The sequence below is a fragment of the Podarcis gaigeae genome, assembly GCF_964106915.1.
Source record: "Podarcis gaigeae genome assembly, chromosome: 11".
NCBI lineage: Eukaryota > Metazoa > Chordata > Lepidosauria > Squamata > Lacertidae > Podarcis > Podarcis gaigeae.
In genome coordinates this window covers 12,610,161-12,634,088 of record NC_139687.1, presented here as the reverse complement: position 1 = coordinate 12,634,088, position 23,928 = coordinate 12,610,161, and the positions used below count along the sequence as shown (strand labels likewise).

At 41.0% G+C, this 23,928-nt stretch overlaps 1 protein-coding gene and 2 long non-coding RNA genes across 7 annotated transcripts in view; 2 read left to right on the top strand and 1 right to left on the bottom strand.

The window, feature by feature from the left end:
• Positions 1 to 11,901, bottom strand: part of LOC310826826 — a 38,189-nt gene extending 26,288 nt beyond the window's left edge. The window contains exon 1 of one of the 3 annotated variants that reach the window (XR_014555996.1): positions 11,756 to 11,901. This is a non-coding gene — a long non-coding RNA (uncharacterized lncRNA). The remainder of the gene's footprint in view (positions 1 to 11,755) is intronic. The other 2 variants (XR_014555997.1, XR_014555998.1) reach the window with 2 other exon arrangements.
• Positions 11,902 to 11,927: 26 nt separating this feature from the next.
• AUH (AU RNA binding methylglutaconyl-CoA hydratase) overlaps positions 11,928 to 23,928 on the top strand; it is a 31,209-nt gene continuing 19,208 nt past the window's right edge. Inside the window, exons 1-4 of one of the 3 annotated variants that reach the window (XM_083702119.1) lie at positions 11,928 to 12,269; positions 15,540 to 15,607; positions 15,690 to 15,777; positions 18,657 to 18,743. In XM_083702119.1, the coding sequence (XP_083558245.1) occupies positions 11,999 to 12,269; positions 15,540 to 15,607; positions 15,690 to 15,777; positions 18,657 to 18,743 (514 nt within the window). In that variant the 5' untranslated portion in view covers positions 11,928 to 11,998. The remainder of the gene's footprint in view (positions 12,270 to 15,539; positions 15,608 to 15,689; positions 15,778 to 18,656; positions 18,744 to 23,928) is intronic. The other 2 variants (XR_014555980.1, XM_083702120.1) reach the window with 2 other exon arrangements.
• Positions 18,750 to 19,493, top strand: LOC310826878. The gene is made up of 2 exons (XR_014556059.1): positions 18,750 to 19,395; positions 19,426 to 19,493. It is a non-coding gene; the product is annotated as an uncharacterized lncRNA (long non-coding RNA).

Below are 23,928 nucleotides of genomic sequence, written 5' to 3'. Positions count from 1 at the left end.
ACAATATGGCAATAAGGGTAGCAAAAAAGTCTTACTTCAAATGCCTCTACTGTGTCCTCAAGTAATCATACAATTAATACAGTGGTACCTCGGGTTACAGACGCTTCAGGTTACAGATGCTTCAGGTTACAGACTCCGCTAACCCAGAAATAGTACCTCGGGTTAAGAACTTTGCTTCAGGATGAGAACAGAAATCGTGCAACAGCGGCGCAGCGGGAGGCCCCATTAGCTAAAGTGGTACCTCAGGTTAAGAACAGTTTCAGGTTAAGAACAGACCTCCAGAACGAATTAAATTCTTAACCCAAGGTACCACTGTATTAATGTTTTAAATGATGAGTTTGGGGAAATTGTTTTGCTGATTTTATTCTGATACGTTATATACCACTTCACTATTATTATTATTTTTAAAAAGCGCACCTTATAAATAAATCAATTAGGGGGGAAATAAATTAATTTGGGCCACTGTAATCCCTCACTCTTACCTCCCACATCTCTCATTACAGCTTTAGATTTCAATGATTTATTTATGACATTTGCATGGCACCTGATAACACAAAGCACTGGAGATTAAACGTTCAGGGAATAGAAATAGATGTGACCAGTGATTTGATGGTGGTTTGGAGGAGCGAATCCATAAAAACATGCAATTTCAAGAGAATCCATTTCATTGGATTTGATCTGTGTGTATATGTGTGCCTTCTCTCATTAACACCCCCTCCCTCCTAACCGCCTCCTTGCCTCATGGAGTCACTGTCTTCCTCCCCCATCCCCTGGTTTCCCTCTACCACTCACTAGCTGTTCTTTCTCTTCAGCTACTAAAGTGCCAATGTGAGCCTTGAATAGCACATAGAGCTGAAAGGGGAAGTGAGAAAAGGATTGGCAGCTCAGGTGCTGATCTGAGCTTTGAAGAGTAAATAAAGCTGAAGAGTATAAAAAACTGAAACAGGAAGTGGGAAGTGTTCCTCATACAACTTCCTCCTTTGGCTCGATACACTTTTCAAGGAGGGAAAATAGTAACCAAGCTAAAACTTACTCCAGATGTATAGGGGATAGAACAGGCATATGCTGTCTCTCTTCTCTCACGTGTATATTGAAATTGTGGGTCTCTTTAAAAAAATAATATTTATAAAGTTTTCCAATTTCACAATCCAATAAAAGCCATATTAAAAACATTCCAAATTATAAAATAATCAAAGTTCAAATATTATGACAAATTATAAATCTTTGAGTGATTCTGAAATGGGTGCCTTGCCCAATTTTCTGCAAGGTTTTGTAAGTCTACCAATGTTTTTCATGCACAATGACAAAATAAGCCCTAATGTGGCATGTCCCTTAATACTTATTATAGCTTTGGAAATACAAACATTATATGACATGATAAAAATGCAAATACATTTCCATTATTATACCACTACACTGCACTTAAGAATTATTTCTGCAAAATATAGCATATTCTCAAATAATAGCTCCAAAATTGGTTTTCAGTTGAAAAAAGTAGACCTTTAACAATTTGGTAAATATTATCTTAAAGTTCATGGCATCTAGTAGAATCCCTTCACTCACTGTGAACTCAGTAATTGCCTACTCTTGTTGAATCAATGTAAAGAAAGCAGGAGAATAGAAATGTAATTATGCCATGCTGCAGTTTAACATGCCAGAAAAATCCTTGGTTGATTTAAAATGTTATTTCCAAAAAACAATATTTATAAATTGTAATTGATTATCTCATAATATTATTATAAGACTGAGATATAAAAGGACAGATTTCTCCTCTCTCAATTCAGCTACCAGAGCAGTCATGTCTTCTGTGTTGTCTGAGGTTCTTTCTTCCTCCACAAGGAGCTAACACTCTGGAAGAACCTATGTGGCAAGACATGTTGCTTGTGCTCATATTAGTCAAAAGGGAATTGTTATATCAATTTGATGAAAACAGCTCCTTCCTATCTTCCCACTTACCCATCCTCTGGCTCTCATTGTTGTTGCTATTTATTACCTGCCCTTCAGCCTCAAGTCCCATTGCTACCCATTATCCATACTGATGGAATCATCTCTCTTAGAATTCTCAAACACAATATAGGGTACACAGGACCTGGCCAATGTTTTACTACCTGAGGCAACAGACTTATGTGTTGTATCCAAGCAGCATACACAGAGCTCCACTCATGCCCCAAAACCTGCTCTAGAAGGTCCTCCAATCAATCCTCTGGAGTCGATTATGAGGGTGTTCAGGAAGATGTAGGGCAGAGAATAGATGGGTGGAGTTCTATTGCATAAGCGGATCTCTGTTGTGCAACTGGAATTACAGCATTCAACACAACCAAAGATACTACAATTCCACATACAGAAGCCAAGTAGTCTGGCAACTTATTTTTACTTCAACACTAGAAATAGAATAGTATCCTTCACAACAGAAATAGTATCCTTCACAACATGAGGGCAGCAGGTAAGTTTAGGGGATGCAGGACAGTTTGTCCTCCAGTTAGGGAGAATGCTACCCCACAGCATGTGCCACCTAAGGGGACTGCCTCACTTTGGCTAATACTAGGACTGGTCCTCAGTGTACACTTCAATCCTATTTAAATCAAAGCAATTTGCTTCTAAGAAGTGCTTGGGTCCAAGATACTAACACACTTAAATCCATTTCATTTACCCATAAGCTGGGAATAAAAGTGCTAGGAAATTATTACCAAAATTGTGCTTTTGGGATGAAGAGTTTTAAAAGGCAGAAACCTTTAAAGGAAAAAGAAAATGTTCCAATCAACATATGGGGTTATTTAGTCTTAGAAACTCAGTGCTGCACTAAACAAAGGGAATAGACAATTTGAGGAAACAGATGCCTTTGAAATACACTAAAGAGGCAGAGTGCCAAAGGGGGAATGCCATGTGTGCTGCTTGTTTATGAATGATTGATAACAATTAGGGAATATGTTTCTGTCATAGGCTTGTTTAAACAAAGAAAACTGGAGAAGACATTGAAAAAGCTTGAAAACAGGATTGGGAAAGTCAGTCCCAGGGTAACAAAATGTAACTGAACACAACAAAGAAGCAAACTGCAGCGTTATTTCATACTTTCTTGGCAAACAAAAATGAATACATTCAAATACATAAAAGCTCCAGGTAGGTGGTATGATACTGAGAACTTTAATAAGCATTGCTAGTCAAGAGACAGCTCCTGGAGTCCACTGATAATAAGAGAAAAAGAACCCAGAAACCAGTTTCACAAAGGCACCAAATTTACACATTGTGAGATATGCATGAGTGGCTTCATCTGAATAGCTACCACAATGACTCAGAGGGTAAGCATTTCTAGCTATTACACATTTTCTCTCTTCAATGTCTATTAACATAACATGTGTTTATTGAAAGGCAGAATTACAGCGCCTCTGGCCCCAAGCACCAGTGGGTGGAATGAGAAGGGGCTGCGCTTATGAAAAACAGGTCACACTCACTCATCTTCCTCATCTTCTGTTGTTCCCAAAGTCCATTACAGGGGAGGTCCCCCTCTCATAGGAATCTCCTAGTCTTTTTCTTGATTCTGGTGCAACTGTTTATCATCACTAGCACCACCTGCACTAGTGCCTCATTCTGTGCCTCACTGAACACATCAAAATGTCTCTCTTAGTAGCATGTTTCACTGGGATACATAAAAAACCCCCCACAGCCTGTGCATCACAACCTTTTGCTGTAGGGAAAACAGATCTAATATATGACAGATTCTTGAGTCTGTGGGTCATTATTATGTAGCTGATTATGTTTGTTGTGTTTATTTGATATGACTTCGTTATTTAGGCTGCAGTCCAAACCTCCTTTGCACTGGGCTGAGGGTTTTTTGGGGGGATTGGCTGGAAGTGTCCCAACACTCAATAGTGCTGACCTCCATTGGCTTCCAGTGCCCTTGTTGCTCTGCCAGTATGGGACTCCCTATTCTGTCCACTGAATGTGTGAGTGAGCAAAAATCCCACTGTTGGGATCTCTACCAGAGGGAGCACACAGAAAGCCCCCAAACTTCCATGGCCCACTTTATCATTTGATTAGTGGACTGAAATTCACAAAGGTTTATGCTGTAATAATTTGTTACATCTTTAGAGCACCTCAAAACCAAGCTTTGCAATTTTTTGTTGCAACAGACTAACATGGTTAACCCCCTGGATAATGCAGGGCTGTAGAAACCTTGCTCATCTTGGCACAGAGGTTTGTAGCGAGAACAAACACCTTATACATGGTGTCTCTCGCCAAATATCTTTGGCACATGTGTTTTAACTGTCAATTGCTATCACATGCCCCAGCATTCTCAATACCTAATTTCACCCGCCTCCCAACCGAATGAACATAAAATTTTTCCACCCTCTTCTGTGGAAGTTATGTTCCAAACCAGACATTCCTCAGCTCTTGTCAATGTTCCCTTTGTAATCGTGTTATAAGGTGTTCCTGCCACCTTTTTTATTCTAAGTTCAGGTAGACCCTGGCCCTCTTGTATAGGTCTGGCTTGCCCCCAAACATTCCAAGGGCCTAACAAATCCAAATTCCACCTCTTCCAATAACCACCTAATCCACAAATTGAGGACACTCAGCTGTGCAGGAGTTCAAATGCTCAGTACCCAATATATTTATAAATTCCTATCTCAACTTAACACAGAGAGTGAGTGGTAAAAAAGGTAAACGGAAGTTGGAATATGAGTGTCCCAAGACAGATGGATGCCAACAAACCAGGCTCTTTCCTTTGGTAGATGCATGACAGCTATATAATTCACCAGCAAAACATTCCCTGTGACTGTAGCCCTGTGACTTAACAGCTACTCAATGTCTCCTTGCCGGGTAATAAATACCCTCTTTCATCAGATGCAGGCAGTTTCAATAATGTTTTAAAATTAATTTCTATGACTTCAGAAAATATTTACAACAAAATGACCCCCCCCCCCCATACTGGCTTTTAAATGAGTGGGATGAAATAAACCACAGTGAACAATGAAGGAGTTCTGTATATGGAAAACTCTGCTTTCATCCAAATCTTCTGACTCATACTTGAAATGCCAGTGCAACAGGAGGAGTTGCTGGGCATTTTGAAAACTGCAATGTGACACTAAAAACAGCAACATACAGCAGGCTTTTCTAGGGGATTATTCTCTGACAAAGAAATGTATTATTCACAGTGTGTACAGTATTATCAAGAATATTCAGTATACACAAAAATATGTTTTATTAATTGGTTGTATGAATACTTTATATGTTACAGCTGTAATCCCACTTACTTGGGAGTAAACTGCATTGAACCCAATAGGACTTGCTTCTGAGAAGATGTGTATAGGATTGTGCTGTAAATTATATACATTATGCATTAATTTACTTGCATACTGTCATACTGTAACATTATGAGCAATGAATATTTTAAACTGCACATGCTTAGCTGCAATTAAACATTTTCCAACACCAAAGAAAAGTGCAAATACAGTTGAAGTAGTAGGCAGCCCCGTGGAAATTCACAGCCTTGTTTCTTACATAGGGTAGGGTGCCATTACACATGTGCACAGTGTCATTGTTGCCTTGCTAAAAACAGCAATTATCCTCTGCACATCTATTGTTAGGGAAAGTGCTTCTATCTAAGAGGACCCATGTATGATTTCCAGACTGACTTCATACATGACATAACTTTTTGAATTCATACATTGTTTACATCTACATATTGATTGCCAAAAGAACTAAAACAACACCCACAACTTTTAAAATGTGAGGAGCATTTGCATCTAGTTTCATGCAGTTTTTCTCCCTTCAAAAAACAACAAAAACCTCTTTTTATCCCAACCACCTTTTTTTCTGTCAAGGAACAAAGCAGTCCAACCAACAGAAAAGAAACGATTGTTTCACTGGAGCCACAACACAGCAAAACACAGAACATGTTTGCAATGCATGGCTCAGTCCTGAAAAACAATAATCTCTGCTCAGGGGGCGGTGGGGGGGACAGGACAGGAGAGAGGGACTGGGGTAGCAAAGCTCAAGTTCTTTTATTCAGTGTATGCTTGGGGTTTTTCTGTCAGCATCACTTGGGGAAGTTCTCTTTCTACAGTATTCGCTTGTTATGTTTCCTTGGTGGGGAGAGAGGTTGGGGTGGCCTAGGGTGTGGTTGATCATCTTTGGCTGGCTGCAGTGGTATTTGTTTGTGCGTGGGTGAGGGGGGTTGTCGGGTTAAGTTAGGCATATTGAATTGTATGCTGTCGGTGGGTTATGAGCTCTTTCTAGTGTGAATTGGCATTGTTATCTTGGAAGGTGTTCAGTAGGGCCAGTTCTGGGGTGACTTCTCATACCTGTTTAGTTATTTTGCTTATTTCTGGTATGACTGCGCACACTCCTTTTCTGACTGGGTCCTCGATTACTTGGTTTGGTGGGATCTGCTGGTTCAGACACAGCATATGACTGAGAAGGGATCATGGGGAGGAGGTACGAGGAAAAAACTGTTGTGACATTGATTTCTTTGGAAACTTGGAAGGGCTGTAGTGGGATCCAGAAAGAGCAACCTGGAGCCCCACTGACCACTTAACTGCTCTCTTCTCCATCGGCTTGGGAGCTTTTCTGAGACACTTGCAGGGTATGATAGCATCCTTTGACATTTGAGCATCTTTATCAAGATGCTAACAGATCTGTCTGCTTGTGATCAGTTGTGCTTCAAGGGAAGCTCACTAGTCCTCTGATTCTTTAATATTTTCCAGCCCAGATAGATGTTAACCAAAGGATCTCACAACAGTCATCTCCTTGCAGGAGCAAGGACGCATAAGAGAATCAGATGCACCACAAGAGCATCTTGGATGGGATAGCTTTCAAAGAGGGCTAGACAATTGCATGGAGACCTATCAAACGCAATTAGCCGCGATGGCTATGCTCAGCCTCCCCTTCTGGAGGGAACAATGCTTCTGAAAAGCACTTGCTGGAAGCCACACACTCCCCAAATGTGTTTCACAAGGACCCTTTCCTTCCCTCTGCCCCAGTACCTGAGGGTCGTCATGACTTTCCAGGGATTTGCCAGAAAAAAGTATATGTTGGGGAAAGGCTCCCTCCCTGCAAAGAAAATGGAGGAACCAGCAGACATCTGGCCAGCCATGCTAGCACCAGTCTGGCGCATGAGAGTGGGGGACACAGGAAGGAAGCATTCCTACAGTATAGGGCACTCAATTGGCATTTCCACCTACCTGAACTCTGAGCCTTTCCCCCTTGTTCTGGACTGCCTCTATCCTAAGGAAGATGCAAGCTCTGTCTAAAAGCCACTGTTTCAGAAGCATCTTTTCGTTCCTTTAGCTGCTTGATATCATAGCATGGCAGGGTTGGAAGGGATCCCAAGGATCATCTAGTCAAAGCCCTGGCAATGCAAGGATCCTGCCCACAGCCAGCCCTGGTTGGGATCCAAACTCCAGCCTTCTGGTTACCATTGCAATTCTGCATAGTGTGGAGAAAGGGGGGAGAGAAATGTGTTGCTTACACTTGCGTAACACTGATATGAGATCCACACCATACAGCCCTTTCAATAACTAAAGCCTAAGGGCTGTCACATGGAGCAAGCTTGTTTTCTCCTGCTCCAGAGGGCCTTAGGGCCTGAAACATCCCATCCTTCCTTGGAGGTTTTTAAGAAGTGCTTGGATGGCCATCGGCCATGGGTCATCTAGTTGAGATTCCTTCAATGCAGGGGGTTGGAATAGATGACCCTTGAGGTCCCTTCCAACTCTACAATTCTATGATGCTATGTTCTAAAGAGCATCCAATGCACCTTTAAAGCACATGACTTCCCCCGAAATGATTTGTGCCATTGTGGCTTCCCTCTCATAGACTTACAATCCCAGAACCCCTAACAAACTACAATTGCCAGGATCATTTGGTGGAAGACATCTGGTTTTTAGAAAAGGGATGGAGAACCTGCAGTTTGCTCACCCCCATTTCCTAGGAAACAGGAAAGGGGAGCTCAAGTGCTTCTAACAGTATGGTTATAGGGAGTAATGTGTAAAAAATATTGAATGTAATAGGGTTATTAAGCTAATTGTATCAGAATTATTATGAGAATGTTAAGGGGGGAGGGAGGGCAAAAATAAGAGTGTGGAATTCTGGTGGTGAGTGATGAATGGATGCGGATTTGAAAGTGAGTTTGAATGCGACGCAGTTGAGAGTCAGTTGAGAGCAGCGGGTTCTGGAGGGTGTGGCTGGGCAACTAACTATTCAGTTTAGGATCCGTAGTCTAGTCATCATTTTTGTAATAAAGCAGTATATAAGATAAAGAGAATTTGAGGCCATAAGCTAGCTAGGGATGATGGGGAGTTGTAGTCCCAAAACAGGTGAAGAGGAACTACAGTTTGAGAAACCCCGCTGACTTGAACAAACCCAACTGATTAAGCTACCTGATGAAGGCCCCAAAGCCCTCCTGCTTTAGGCCTGAAATTAGGAAGAATATCTTCCAGTTGGGGTGCCAATTTGAATAAAGTATGGGGGACAGGTAAGCCCAGCCCCACACAATCAATCACGTGATGCAGCATGCACACACCATTTGAATGCCCATCAACTTTGGGGGGACCAGCCCCCTGACCTATTTTTTAAATATTCTGTTGGGAGCTGCCCAGAGCAGCTGGAGCAACCCAGTCAGATGGGCAGCATACAAGTAATAACATCATCATCATTATTATTATTATTATTATTATTATTATTACAGATGGGAGTTTGGCTCCTACGCTCTCAGTCTTGGGGAGGGATGTGGAGTCAGCAGCTAGAAGAGAGGCTCACCTCCCACATCCCCATTTTATTTATTTTTTCTTAACTGACCACGGAAGGGACTTTTTTTTTCTGGAAAAGGGGAGTTTGGGCGAGTCATACAAAAACTGCATTGCATCAGTTGATGTGGGAAAAACAAACAAAACCATGACTGATTAAGCTACCTGAGGAATGCCCAAAGCCCTCCTTCTTTATGCCTGAGATTAGGAAGAATATCTTCCATTCGGGGTGCCAACTTGAATAAAATATGGGGGGGGGGGGGCAGGTAAGCCCAGCCCCAAACAATCAATCCCATGATGCAGTGTGCACACACCGTTTGAATGGCATTTAATGTCTGGATTAAATACAAAGATGTATTGGAAAATAAAACCCCAAGGTGGCTATCGCCAATGGAGGCAAAGGCCATGAAAAGACTTAATATGGAGACCAATTGGCCAAAGTATTGGGAAATTTTGGAGCAGGAGGGTGATAAATTGAAATTGCAGAGTTACGAGAAACTTAAAGATAAGGTGCGAAATTGGTTACATTATTTCCAAGTAAGAGAGGCCTATAACTTAGATAAAAAGATTGGCTTCCAGGTGGAAAAATCAAAATTAGAAACAGAATTGTTAGAACCCAATGCTAAGATATTATCAAGAATGTATAACTTGCTGTTGAAATGGAATACTGTGGATGAAACAGTAAAATCTGCTATGATTAAATGGGCACAAGATGTTGGACACAACATTGTTTGCTGACTGGGAACAGTTATGGACCACTGGAATTAAATTTACGGCATGTAATGCCTTAAGAGAGAATATCATGAGAATGATGTACAGGTGGTACATGACCCCAGTCAAGCTTGCAAAAATTTATCATTTGCCTGATAATAAATGCTGGAAATGTAAAGAAACTGAAGGTACATTCTTTCACCTTTGGTGGACGTGCCCAAGGATTAAGGCTTTCTGGGAGATGATTTATAATGAAATGAAAAAGGTATTTAAATATACTTTCCTGAAGAAACCAGAGGCCTTTCTCCTGGGCATGGTTGGCCAATCGGTGCCAAAGAAGGATAGGATTTTCTTTATGTATGCTACAGCAGCAGCAAGAATTCTTATCGCAAAGCACTGGAAGACACAAGATCTACCCACCTTGAAAGAATGGCAGATGCAAGTAATGGACTATATGGAAATGGCAGAAATGACGGGCAGAATACGAGATCAAGGAGAAGAGCGGGTGGAAGAAGACTGGAAGAAGTTTAAAAATTACCTACAAAAACATTGTAAAATTTTTAAATGTTGAGAACATTGAAATGAAACGAAGGGGTTCTAGTGAACAAGATAAATAAGAGTATGAAAGAAGGGCTAGATACTGGATGAAAATCTGAATAATATAATACAATATGTGAAGGAATTTTTAAAGGATAAAATTAATAAGAATGAACTTGCTAAATTAATTTCAAAGTGGAATACAAGAAAGGAAGGCAGGTGGAAGTCAGGAAAATAAGGTTATGAAAGATATGAATCTGAAAAGAGCTTTTTTTCTTTCTTTTTATGTTTTTTTAGGTTTGTAATATTCTTTTTTTCTTTTCTTTTTGGTCGTGTGTTGATTGTTTGTTTTTGTTGATGTCTATTGTCCTATTATAATTTTTCTTTTTTTGGAAAATTTAATAAAATATTATTAAAAATAAAATGAATGGCAATGCCCATCAACTTTGGGGGGACTGGCCCCCTGACCTATTTTTAAAAATATTCTGTTGGGAGCCGCACCAGAGTGGGCAGCATACAGGTAATAAATAGCCGATAGGACCTTGGCTCCTACACTTCCAGTTTTGGGGAAGGATGTGGAGTCAGCATATAAGTAATAAAATTGTTGTTGTTGTTATGACTGGGGTAACACAGTCAGATGGGCAGCATACAAGTAATAAAATTATTATTATTATTATTATTATTATTATTATTATTATTACTACTACTACTATTATTATTATTGCCGATGGGACTTTGGCTCCTAGGCCAAAGGATGTGGACAGTGGTACAGTGGTACCTCGGGTTATGTACTTAATTTGTTCCAGAGGGCCGTTCTTAACCTGAAACTGTTCTTAACCTGAGGTACCACTTTAGCTAATGGGGCCTCCTGCTGCCGCCGTGCTGCCAGAGCACAATTTCTGTTCTCATCCTGAAGCAAAGTTCTTAACCCAAGGTACTATTTCTGGGTTAGCGGAGTCTGTAACCTGAAGCGTATGTAACCCAAGGTACCACTGTAATAAAATTGTTATTATTGTTGTTATGATGATGATGGCTGGGGCAACCCAGTCAGATGGGCAGCATACACGTACGTATTAAAATTGTTGTTGTTAGAGCCGATGGGACCTTGGCTCCTATTATTATTATTATTATTATTGCTGGAGCAACCCAGTCAGATGGGCAGTATACAAATAATAAAATTATTATTATTGGTGGTATTATTATTATTGTTGTTGTTACTGGAGCCGATGGCACCTTGGTTCCTACGCTTCCAGTTTGGGGGAAGGATGTGGAGTCAGCATACAAATAATAAAATTATTATTGTTATGATGATGATGATGATGATGATGATGGCAGAGGCATCCCAGATGGGGAGCATACAAGTAATAAAATTGTTGTTGTTAGAGCTGATGGGACCTTGGCTCCTATTATTATTATTATTATTATTATTGCTGGAGCAATCCAGTCAGATGGGCGGCATACAAATAATCAAATTATTATTAGTGGTGGTGGTGGTGTTATTATTATTGTTGTTGTTGTTACTGGAGCCGATGGCACCTTGGTTCCTACGCTTCCAGTTTGGGGGAAGGTTGTGGAGTCAGCAGCTATCCCGACAAGACCAGAGGCTCACCTTCCGCGGCCCCATTCCCGCCCCACCTCCCTTTAACTGACCATGGAAGGGACTTTTTTTTTTTTGGAAAAGGGGAGTTTAGGCGAGTCCTACCAAAACCGTCCCGCGTCGGCTGACGTGGATAAAAACGAACAAACAACCCCGCGACCGATGAAGCTGCCTGAGGAAGGCCCCCTAAGCCCTGGCTAACTTAAGGTCGCCGTTTCTTGGCGGGAAGCGCTGAGGAGACGACGGTTAACGGAGCGGCGACGACGGAAGGTTCCGACTTCGCGCGCTCGGAGGAGGGGGGGAGGGAATCACGTGCCGCCGCGAGGAGGCCACGTGGCCAGCGCACTACCAATGGGAAGGCCGGAGAGGCCGCCGCCGCCGCCGCTGCCCGGCGCGCGCTTGTAAACAAGGCAACATGGCGGCGACAGTGGCGGCGGCGACGGCGGCGGCGCTCAGCCTCCTGCAGCGTCGCCGAGCGGGTCTGGCCGCGGTGGCGACCGCCGCTTCGTCTTCCTTCTCCTCCTCGCCGTCCGCTTCCTCCTCCTCGTCGTCGTCTTCTTCTTGCTCTCCCTCGCGGCCTCTGAGGGGTTTCGCGGCCTTGCCGCCCTCGAGAGGCTACAGTTCTGAGGCGAAAGCGGGCGGCGAGGAGGAGCTGCGGGTGCGCTACTTGGACGACGAGCACAAAGGTGACTATAACGGGGGTGGGGGGGGTGAGGGGCTGGATCCTCGTCGGCACGTGTCAAGGAATCCTGACGCCCCGGAAAGGAAGCGTGTATGGACGTAACGGGGAGGCGCTTCTCTTTCCCTCGGGCTCCGTTGAGCTCTGCCCTTTCGCCCGCTGCGGAAATTCCTCCTGACGCGCCAACCGGCTTGTCAAATTAGAGAGGATGACGTGGGGCGGCTGGCCCTTTAAATGGGGAGGGGGGGACGGGAGCAGCGACGTGCGTGCCGGTTCATCTCCACTGCTCATGCGCAGCTCAATTCCCCGATCTCCCCCCCCCCCAATGAGTTCCAGTGGATGCTGAATTCTGTCGTTGTTTTCGAAGGGGCTTGTTTCATTTCATTTTATTTTCATTTCTTAGTTATCTAGTTCCCACGTACACATAGGCACGAGCCCAGGGCAGGATAGAAGTTCAAGTTGCTAGTTGCACCTTATTTGGAGTCACTATTAGGTAAAGGTAAAGGGACCCCTGACCATTAGGTCCAGTCGTGGCCGACTCTGGGATTGCAGTGCTTGTTTCGCTTTACTGGCCGAGGGAGCCGGCGTACAGTTTCCGGGTCATGTTGGCAGCATGACTAAGCCGCTTCTGGCGAACCAGAGCAGCGCACAGAAACTCTGTTTACCTTCCTGCCGGAGCGGTACCTATATATCTACTTGCACTTTGATGTGCTTTTGAACTGCTAGGTTGGCAGGAGCAGGAACCGAGCAACAGGAGCTCACCCCGTCGCGGGAATTCGAACCGCCAACCTTCTGATCAGCAAGTCCTAGGCTCTGTGGTTTAACCCACAGCGATAGCATTAGATTCTCATTTGGACTGCTGCTAGATCTAGACCAGGCTTCCTCAACCTCGGTCCTCCAGTTCCCATCATCCCCGACCACTGGCCCTGCTAGCTAGGGATCATGGGAGTTGTAGGCCAAAAACATCTGGAGGGCCAAGGTTGAGGGATCCTGATCTAGACCACTGTTTCCGAAACCTGGGTCTCCACCTATTTTGGACTATAACTATCCCTAATTATCAGGACCAGTGGTCAGGGATGATGGGAATTGTAGTCCAAAAAAACAGCTGGAGACTCAGGTTTGGGAAACACTGTTTTAGGCAGTCCTGTCAACCTGGCAGTTTGAAAGCACACGAGTGCAAGTAGATAGGTACTACCGCAGTGGGAAGGTAAATGGCATTTCCGTGTGCTCGGGTTTCCATCACGGTGTCCCATTGCGCCAGAAGTGGTTTAGTCATTCTGGCCACATGACCCGGAAAGCTTTGGACAAACGTCCGTTCCCTTGGCCTGAAAGCGAGATGAGTGCCGCAACCCCATAGTCGCCTTTGACTGGACTTAACCATCCAGGGTTCCTTTACCTTTATCTTTTACCTAATTCTATAGAATACAGTAGTTCTGTATTTTGCACATTAAAGCTGTAATATGGCGCACACCTTGGGAGGAAGCAGCTTGAACTCAATGGGATTTAATTCTGAGTAAATATCAGTAGGCTTGTGCTTCAAATTTTCAATTCAATACTGTATTAAAATCTGAAAGTGTAATCTGGCCACTTGTGGGACAACTCGTAATAAAGGGTGAGGAACTGCCATCACTTCTCCAAGCCAATGTGGGATGGATTGTTGAATGAGGATTTGGAAGATTGCATTCAGCTCCCTCCCTGACCGCACTTGAAGTTCACTGGGTGGCTTTGAGCCCATTAGTATCTCCCAGCCTAATCTACCTCCCAGGGTTGTCAAAGACACAATTATGTATGCCTGCTTGAGCACCTTGGACAACTGGAAGGAAATTAAAGTTAGTGAGAATAACAATTTCCTAGTGATGTTCTTTTAACATGCCACAGCCTGATTTCAGTTCTATTCATATGGCATAATGTACTGTCTTCTGCCACTTCAGTACTTTTATTGCAGTGACTGAGGCAGTTGAGGATTCTGAACTCAAGGCATGATTAAACATTCCTGTACCTTTTGACTTTCTTCTTAGAGGCTTGACCATTCCTGATGCATTTTTCTTCTGCTAAAAGTAGGTGGGAGGATTGGAACCAAAGTACATAAAGTAGAGGAAAGTTTAAATTCTAATGCAACTTGTGTCCAGCGGTATTAGCTACTGAGAGGAAAGCATACATTGTAGGCACAGTATTGGTTGAATAGTTGTTTGATTCAAAAATGTGGGGGAGTTTTGATTCTGCTGTTTGGGACAGTGTTCTTCTGTATTCATATGGAATAAAAGGACTCAAGTGCACAATGCATATACAGGAGTAAATCTATGTGACCCCATCAAACCCACCACATAAAATGCAGTGATGTAGTTTGTAGACTTTGTCCCTAGGAAAACCCCTAGGGTTAGTGAAACAGTGCCTATTACAATCTTCTGTAACTAAAACTTCACATACTGAATTTTTATATGGATGAATAGTTTTTTATGCATTTATAGATTCATAGCCCAGTAGCTTGGCTAATATGTGTTTAATATAACCATAGTTTTTTATCTAGAAAGCCCAAAGAAATGCATGAGAGGAGGGGAGGAAAATGAAAACTCTAGAATCCTATCTATTAACAGTGTGATCCTAAACATGTTTACTTAGAGGTTCACTGAGTTCAATGAGACTAACTCTCTAGTAAGCATACTTCAGCTTGCAGTCTAACTGCACTCACCCAACCACTCCTACCCAGCAGCTCTTTCTGTTACTGCACAAATTTATAATCTCTCCTTAAACTGCCCCTTAAATTTGCCAGATATTACTGTGTCTTAAAAACAGTAATTCTTTTTGGTTAGGCAGGTTACCATATTTGAAATGTTTCCGCATTTAAAAATAACATGGACAAAGGTATTGCATATGGTCTGTGCCTGTTGCTTTCTGTTGACTTAACATTATCAACTCTGTTGTTAGTGTACACAGTAGCTTTGTTGTAGTGATAAAGAATTAGTAGTTAACTAATTTTCCAAACATAAACTATTGTTGGTGCTTAAGAAGAGTGTTTTCAAATATTTTAGTGCACTAATTTCAAAAATCATACTCATAGTAGACTCTATAAAATCAATGGGTTTTAGTGGATCTGATTTAATTCAAGCAATTACTAACATAGATCAACTAGAGAGATAATCATGTTTCATGCTAAATAACAGTTATTCACAAAAAGGCTGGCTTTTTGTCAGTAGATAACATAGGTACATTTTTAAAAATGTGGGATAAACCTTATGCACACTACTGATTTTAGTTATTTTTTTCTTCCTGTATATAGGAATTGTAGTACTTGGACTAAACAGAGCACATGCAAAAAATGCACTTAATAAAAACCTTGTAAAAATGGTAAGTGGATGAATACTTAGTCTTCTATGAACGTGAAGTGTTGAAAATAAGTGTTGACAATTTGCACACCTTTTCTCTACAGATGTCAAAAGTTATGGAAGCTTTGAAAAGTGACAAAAAAGTACGGACGGTTATATTCCGAAGTGAAGTTCCTGGGGTGTTTTGTGCTGGTATGCAAATTTAATTTTATTATCCATTTGGAAATACATAATCAAAATCAGTAGAAATGACTGAGACTCCAAAATTTATTTTAGCAAATTCAGCCTTTTGGGGATTTTTATTTATTTATATAACATCTGCTGTACTCCTTAGAGAAATAAAGTGCTATAATTTTCAGTGACACAGAAGGTCTTAGAACTTTTTTTGACGGGGGTGTTTCTAAATGTTAGTGGTATAGTTGAGTATGTTTAGCAGTGTGTTGAGAGCACATATTATTTGGTCTGCAATGATTCTAAGCTAAGTTAATCAGTTTCTCTATTGATTAATACTAAATAAACTACATTTTCAAGTTTGCTCCCATTGAGTATTACTTATGGTCAAAATTCACAGTTACTAAAGATCAATAGCATTGATAAATACAGAAAATTCATCACAGTACCTGACATCAAGCATTCAAGGCCAGAATGCATGCATGCTCTTGAACACCATCTCTGCTATTTTCAGTTTAGTCAGTTAGAGGAGAGAATTTTCATAGTTGTTTATACTGATAAATCTGTTGCACTTTTCATATGAAAAGTATTGTGAACTGAACACATGATTGCATACTTTTATTACTTTATAAATACCATGTTCATTGTGCCATTATGAAAGTGTGCTGAGAGTCTGTGTTCAGATATGTATTCTGTGTTGCTGCTATGACATTGTATACTAGTAGCTCTTTGAAGCTAGAAGGCTTGGATAAAGCCATGTGTCCAAATGGGTCGTTGATAAATGGCAGCGCTATGGTGGCTGTATTGTTGGTTCATTTTGCAGAATGCACTTTGTGTCAAACGGGTGCAGTTTGTGCAAGTGCTCATCTGGGGACATTTGTTATCTACTGGAGGTGAATGGCATCTGTTTGCTGTGGTGTTGCTGAATAAGTTTGAAAATGGACAGAAAGTCAACACTTCACCAGATCATGTAATAGTTGTAGGACTGTTGGACAAAATCATGTAGCATTGGGGTGGGGAGAAGAGAAGTGAATATCAGGTATTAAGACTTTATTTAATTTCATTTTCATCTGATTAAAATCCTTTCATTACATTGTATACTCAGTTTTAGGTCATAGGAGGGGGGCTAATTTGAGCTAATTAATTGAAGGCTAATTAGCCAGCACTGAAGTAATGATGATTACTAAGATAAGAAATGGATTGAGTTTTGTTGCTTTGGTGAAAGGGGCATATACAGTGGGTTTGCTACGGTACAAAAAGCTAGCTTATTTTAATTTTAAAATTTGTTTTTAAAAATGTTGCCTGCTGCAAGTTCCTGATGTAGATATGATGTATTATTGAAAAATGATAAAAGCCACTTTTTCTTCAAGTTCTGACACATGCCTTTCTATTTTTCACTTGTTAAACATGATTTTTATGTTCTCTTGGCAGAAGAAAAGCATCATTAGATTTTTTTGCCATCTTTGGTTTTTAATATATGTATTAGCTATTTCAGGACTGTGAGTGGGATGATTATATGAAACATTTGAGTCACACTTAATTATGCGTACACGTGCATTTGGTCTACGAAGCATAATGTTTTTTCCCATTACGCGGACAAGTGGTTTGTTTTTAGACTAGGTAAAAATACTTCAGTAGCTGGTGTTAATTTCAGTGAGCTTTTTTCTAATTGTAAGTACAGAAGCTTGTAACAGCTGTTAGGGAGTGCTCTTCCTGAGGGAAAACTTTAAAAAATGAAATTTGAAACAAAATCTGTTTTGTTGCTTGGATAAATTCTGTAATTTTGACACATATCTCATTTATACTTTAGGATGGGCTTGTTCTTTACCATTTATATTTTAGATTTAAAAAATATGTTGCCCGCAAATGTACCCCTCTCAGTATCATAGTGCTTGGAACCCTGTGGTCAGAGGTTGTTTTTCAAGGTAATGTGGTATCTACATGAAGAGTTGCATCCACCTGGTACTAATCTTGGTTTATTTTTTGATGACTCATTCTCCTCTCCATGACACCCTGCGACAGCCCATGACTCACCCTTATAGAAACCAAAAGGAATCTTTTAGTCCAGGGTTGAGATTTTACAGCTTTCCTGATGTTAGACTATGACTCTGGCCATCCTGAGATTTAACATTTTGGCTGAAGAGAGTTGGGAGTTTGATAGCCACTGCAGGGCCAAGATTACCTCCCTCTGTTTTAGCTCATCATACTTCCTCCTGACAGCTGCCTTCACAAAAGGGTTATGGCAATTGCAATAAAAGGGGTGTATGGGCATTACCTTCTAATTGTGGTACTTGCTGAGTTCAGTGTTGTATTGTTTTACATCCCTTGTCATTGTGTTACATGTAGATAGATTTTAGACCTTCTCTAAATGATCAAGAGTGCATCTCTTTTTCTTGATCCAGCATTGACAGCTTTCCCGATCTCCTTGGTTGCAAACTTCATTGGTTTGATGCTAATCAAGATTAATGTTAGTTCAGGTGTAACACTGTGTTATGATCACCTCCCAAAAGCGTAGGAAGGAGTGACTTGACTTGTGAGAGTTACGTGATTGGCAGAAGGAGACGTCAAGGTGTTTTCAATATCCTAGCCATGTTTTGGGGATTGTACCAGGCCTTTGTGTGTCAGATCTGTTTCTTTCTTTTATCTCTCTGTGCCTAATGTATGTTAAGTTCTCAGTAAATTATTTATATAAATATTTTCATGCATAACATGTGCTGTTTGATAAAGAGAGGTGAGTTAGGAGCCCCTGATCTTGTCAGGAGCTAATCATACACGTAGGTTTTCCTGCAAATGCTCTAGTTGCTTTTCTGGAAAGTATAAATGATGCCATTTATGGTTTCCTTGAGCTGATACTACTATAAAACCTGAATATGACTGTAACCAGACAATGTCCTTTGCAGGTGCTGACCTTAAAGAAAGAGCCAAAATGCACTCTAGTGAAGTAAGCTCTTTTGTCTCAAAAGCAAGGGCAACTATTAATGAAATGGGTAAGTGAAAATCTCATTGCTCATAGACAACAGTATATTATTAATAGCTTGTTTCGAGTCTCAGGGTTTGAAGGTTTTATGCTATATGAAATGCTCTGTCCAGATATTATGAAATCATAATATGAGAGTTAATGGTTTATGCATAAGGCTTTGAAGTCTTTCTTTTAGGAATAACACAGACTCCAAAAACTCCTTCAAAATGTATACTTTAATAAAACCACCACTAATGTATTATTAAATGCTACCTTTTTTACTTCCTATTTTATGAGTGTACAGTTCTAAAACATTAAGAAATGTATAAAACTTCAATATTTCACCTTCTTGAAATAATAGGAATGGAGAATGCATTACTATTTGGATAAGTTCTAATATTGTCCAGTATTGGGGAAATCATTGCTCCGGAATCTCTTGCATTGTAATAAGGTATTTCTCTGAAATAAGACTTCTAGCTCTTTGGGGTAAGATGCTAAATAGAATGTCCACATTCACAGGTTGTGTTGTTAACATGTGCCCAATCACATGCACACACATGCATGGATATATGGATATGTCACCTCCAGAAGTGTTTTTGCTCAGATCTTGCACCCAGAGTTACAGTGTGTAATAGGGAGGTTTCTCTATATGCATGTAGCAGTGAGTACATTCAAAGTGAGTACAAATACAGATGAGAGCCACACAGAAGATGGTGCCTGAAACACAGCTTATAACTTTAGTTAGGCAGAAAAGAAAGAAGGCAGATAAACACAGAGGTGGGAAAAACTACTGTTGTCATATAAGGAGAAAGAAAAGTGCTAAGAATCTGGCAGGAGATGAGGGAGATCTAGATGCTAAGGGGCAAATTTGAAATGTAAATGATTCTGGGTTTGGGCCACAGGGAGGTGTAGGACAGAAGGTTAAGAGAATAAACAAAGGATCCAGTTTATAATGTAATTTGGTACTTCACCTGAAGTAACAGCAATTGAGAATTAGGAGGCACATATGCAAAGTCAGTAGACATTCAGATGAGAGCTATACAGGCAAGTTGTGTCCTGCAAAACTACAGTTTAATTTCTAATTTCTAAATGCTGAAAAGGAGATGTGGCTTGAAAGGGAAACACAAGGCCATGTCTTGCCTTTAGGTTTCTAACTAAGCCAGAGAAAATAACAGATACAGAGGACAAACAAGGGTATGAAATAGAGTAGGTAGAAAAGGAAGGCTGACTGAGACAAAGGAATAGAATATAATCTGTGATACTCTGAGTTTCCCACCAAAAGATAATTAGGTCATAGTAGAAAAGTATAGGCAGGTTCCATTTTTAAAATTGAAGAGAGATCCTGGGACAGCATCCTAGGCTTTCTTTCAAGGTTTCGTGTGCAAACTCTGGATGTAGTCACAAAGCTTTACTAATTCTACTGACTGGCGATTATCTTACTGGAAGAGACAATACTTTCTTGTCAGTATTCTCACCAGGACTATTCTGTGACCATATAAAAGCGTATTCTTATGGTGACTGTGTGTAGATATATTTGCATATTTCTGGAGTTCTTACAGCCCCGTAGGGAACAAAGGTAAATTCACCTCCTGTTTGATAGCTAGTTCACTGTTCACTTCCTCTGTTCTGCTGCATAAGTACTTGCTTTGCAGTTGCTTACAAAGCAAGACTTAAGAGATGAGGTGTTAAGGAGTGTACTTAAAATGACAGCAAACCAGAAAACCTTGGTAACAGTATACATTCTTTTAAACTGCTTTTTAATTGTGTTTTTTAATTATTTTTTAAAAATAGTTTTTATGTGTTTTGGGGGTTCTTTGGCTGTTTCTGTTTATTTTTTATTATGTATTTTGTGTTTTTATATTGTAATTTTATCTTGTGAACATTCCTGAGAACTGCAGCTATAGGGTGGTATATAAATTTTAATAATAATAATAATACTTTATGCCTTAAACTGTACTAAAAAGTATACTAACAAGCTTGGCTTTTTATTAAGGATTGTTAGTCACTAGTACTCTAAATTATACCACTCCTGCTGGAAAAATATTTCAAATGTTGCAATAAGATGTTGTCTTTTTACAATGTATTTTCTCCAACAGAGTTGGTTCTTGTCCCTGCATCACTTCTCTAGATTCAATCAATCAATTTCCTTTATTTGACCGATAGTCAGAAATAAAACACAGAAATAAAACACAATACAGAATTATGAACTAAAACATCATAGGGGTACATGAATAAGGTAGGGCCACAGCACTAAACCTCTCACAGATAACCCACATCAAGGCATTCAATTGTACGTTTCCAACGCTTGAGTGCCAGGAAAAGGAATTTAGCCACTGACAAAGTTGTTTTCCTAGAAGACTTATTTAGCAGATATGCTGTCTGCTTTCCTCTTTGTCGGGGACTAAGCTGGGGTAAGTATGGGGTTATAAGATACTGTCTTAAATCGTTGTAGAAGGGACAGCTCATTAAAATGTGCTCTGTGGATTCTACCTCACCCAACGCACAATGGCATAATCTCTGGTCATATGGGACTCCTCCATATCTTCCCTTCAGAACCGCCGAGTCAAGAACATTCAGCCTAGCCGCGGTAAATAGTCTGCGGTATTCCACGTAGTGGATATCCGCCAGGTAGCGAGCTGGAGCAGCTCAGTACATCTGCTCCCCCAGAAACAGCCCAGGTTTCACACGGGCTATGTCCTCCTGTCTCGCAATATCCCTTAATCTTTGGGCGATCACCGCCTTTGCGTGGCTATACGTCATGGACTCTATATAAAGGGAGGACTTCTCTAGATTGTGTATTTGTTGTTTAATTACTATTAAAAGTAAGCTGTTAGATTTCGTATGTCTTTTTTTTTTAAAAAAAAAAAGAGTCTGCATCCACTATTCTAATGTTCATAAATGATGGAAGTTACTGGGTGAGTTTGGAAGACCGTGTCTGCTTAATAACTGGAGATAGGAGCGAGGCTTTTGGCTGTAAACTCCTTTGCTTGATAGAGGAGCAGGCAGGCAATAAACTATAGTTTCCTGTTTTGGAACAAACCAGAGTATTAAGTCAACTTCAAACTATCAAACTATCATTTACTATTCTTGATCTGAAGCTGTTAACATTGTTTCGTAATTCAGACAAAATGGAGAACTCCAGAAAACATCTTGGCTTGTTCTACTCACTTGTGTGAAAGGAGAATGGGCTGTGTGTATAGCAAGAAGGCTAATTCATATCTAGGCTTGTTAAGTCAATATATGATTGTCAGAATGCAGCCTTTGAAAATTTAAGATCCAAGCATTTTCCAACAATCAATATCTTACAATTGTTTGCTGTTTTGTGTTTTCCCTGCATTGCTACTTGATTTTATTTCTTGTCAAAGTACTGGTGTTTTGCCAAACATCACTTTGATATAAAAATAAGCATTTTGTACTGAGCTGGAAACTATAGATCCTGGACAATGAGACTTGGGGAAAACATCAAAGCCTGCTATTTTTGGTATTGCTTTTTACGCTAAAATTAGAGATGCGTTCTTTGCCGCACAGGAACACCAAGACTAATTGTCCACTTTCATTTTCTGCATTGAGATTTCCATTACTGATGCAGGTCTGCACTTAATGTTAAAAGTACTTGGTAAAACAGAACATTAATAGGTCATTCTGTTTACAATATCCAGTGAGGAGACATTGCTTATTTGAACCTCTGGAGAAATAATTCTTCATATCAGTCCTGCAGTTAGTATAAATAAGTCGAAACAGCAGTCATGATCAACTTTGATGTGGCTTTTAAAGGAAAATTATTGACACCTTAAAATATTAGGGATGTTAAAAATGATGAAAAATAAATGGGGATGGTGGAGAACTAGGCGTTGTAAGTTCAGGGACACAGGACAGCAATTCAAGCGGGCCAGAGCAGCACAGATCAAAATGCTAGAAGCCGCCAAGGCAAGTGCTTGGTCTTAGAGAATGGCATTAATGTAGTGGGTTTAATGGAAAACTGGTGAAATTGAGAGAACCTGTGGGACACAGTTATCTCTTGATATAAACTCTATAGGAAGGACAGAGAAGGACATATTGGAGATTACCGTATATACACGAGTATAGGCTGACCCGAATATAAGCCGAGGCACCTAATTTTAGCACAAAAAACTGGGAAAACTTATTGACTCGAGTATAAGCCAGTTCACGACACCACAAACCTGGTGGTGGTGGCAGCGGCGGCAGCAGTGGAGGAAGAACAAGCAGCCCAAAAGGGCTGCTTTTGGGCTGCTCGTTCCGCTGACAGAGGCAAAGGCGGAGGAGAAGGAAGGAGCAGCCCAAAAGGGCTCTTTTCAGGCCGCTGGTCCCTCCGCCACCAACTCTGCCGCTCACAAGAGCGCAGCGCCTCTCCCAACTGCGGCTCCTGTTCCTGCCCTTGCGAGAGGCAGGCGGCGGCAGGACTAGCGGCGAAAAAGGGCTCCTTTTGGGCCGCTCATCCCTCCTCCACTGCCACCCACCTCACTCGAGTATAAGCCATGGGGGGCTTTTTCAGCATAAAAAATGTGCTGAAAAAGTCGGCTTATGCTCGAGTATATACAGTATGTAGCTTTGTGTGTCAGAGAGAGCATTGAGTCCAAGAAGCTAGAAAAGCCAAAAGGGTCAGTCTCCTCGCAAAATCATACCTAGCCCCAAGAGTAATTTAGTACTGGGAATGTGCTGTTGCGGTGCCTGTGATCAAAATGCTCAGGGAGATCTTGAGATGAAGAATGAATTCAGGGAAGCATCCCCAAAATGAAACATTGTAGTAATGGGTGACTTCAACTACCCTCACATAGACTGGCTAACATTTTTATATAAAGTGGTACCTCGGGTTAAGAACTTAATACATTCTGGAGGTCCGTTCTTAACCTGAAACTGTTCTTAGCCTGAGGTACCACTTTAGCTAATGGGGCCTGCCACTGCGCCACTGCCGCATGATTTCTGTTCTCATCCTGAAGCAAAGTTCTTAACCCGAGGTACTATTTCTGGGTTAGTGGAGTCTGTAACCTGAAGCGTCTGTAACCCGAGGTACCACTGTACTCTAAATCCGTGATGGCCAAATTTGGCCCTCCAGCTGTTTTGGGACTACAATTCCCATCATCTCTGACCACGGGTCTTGTTAGCTAGGGATGATGGGAGTTGTAGTCCCAAAACAGCTGGAGGGCCAAGTTTGGCCACTACTACTCTAAATGATTGTGCCCAACCAGAGGGCA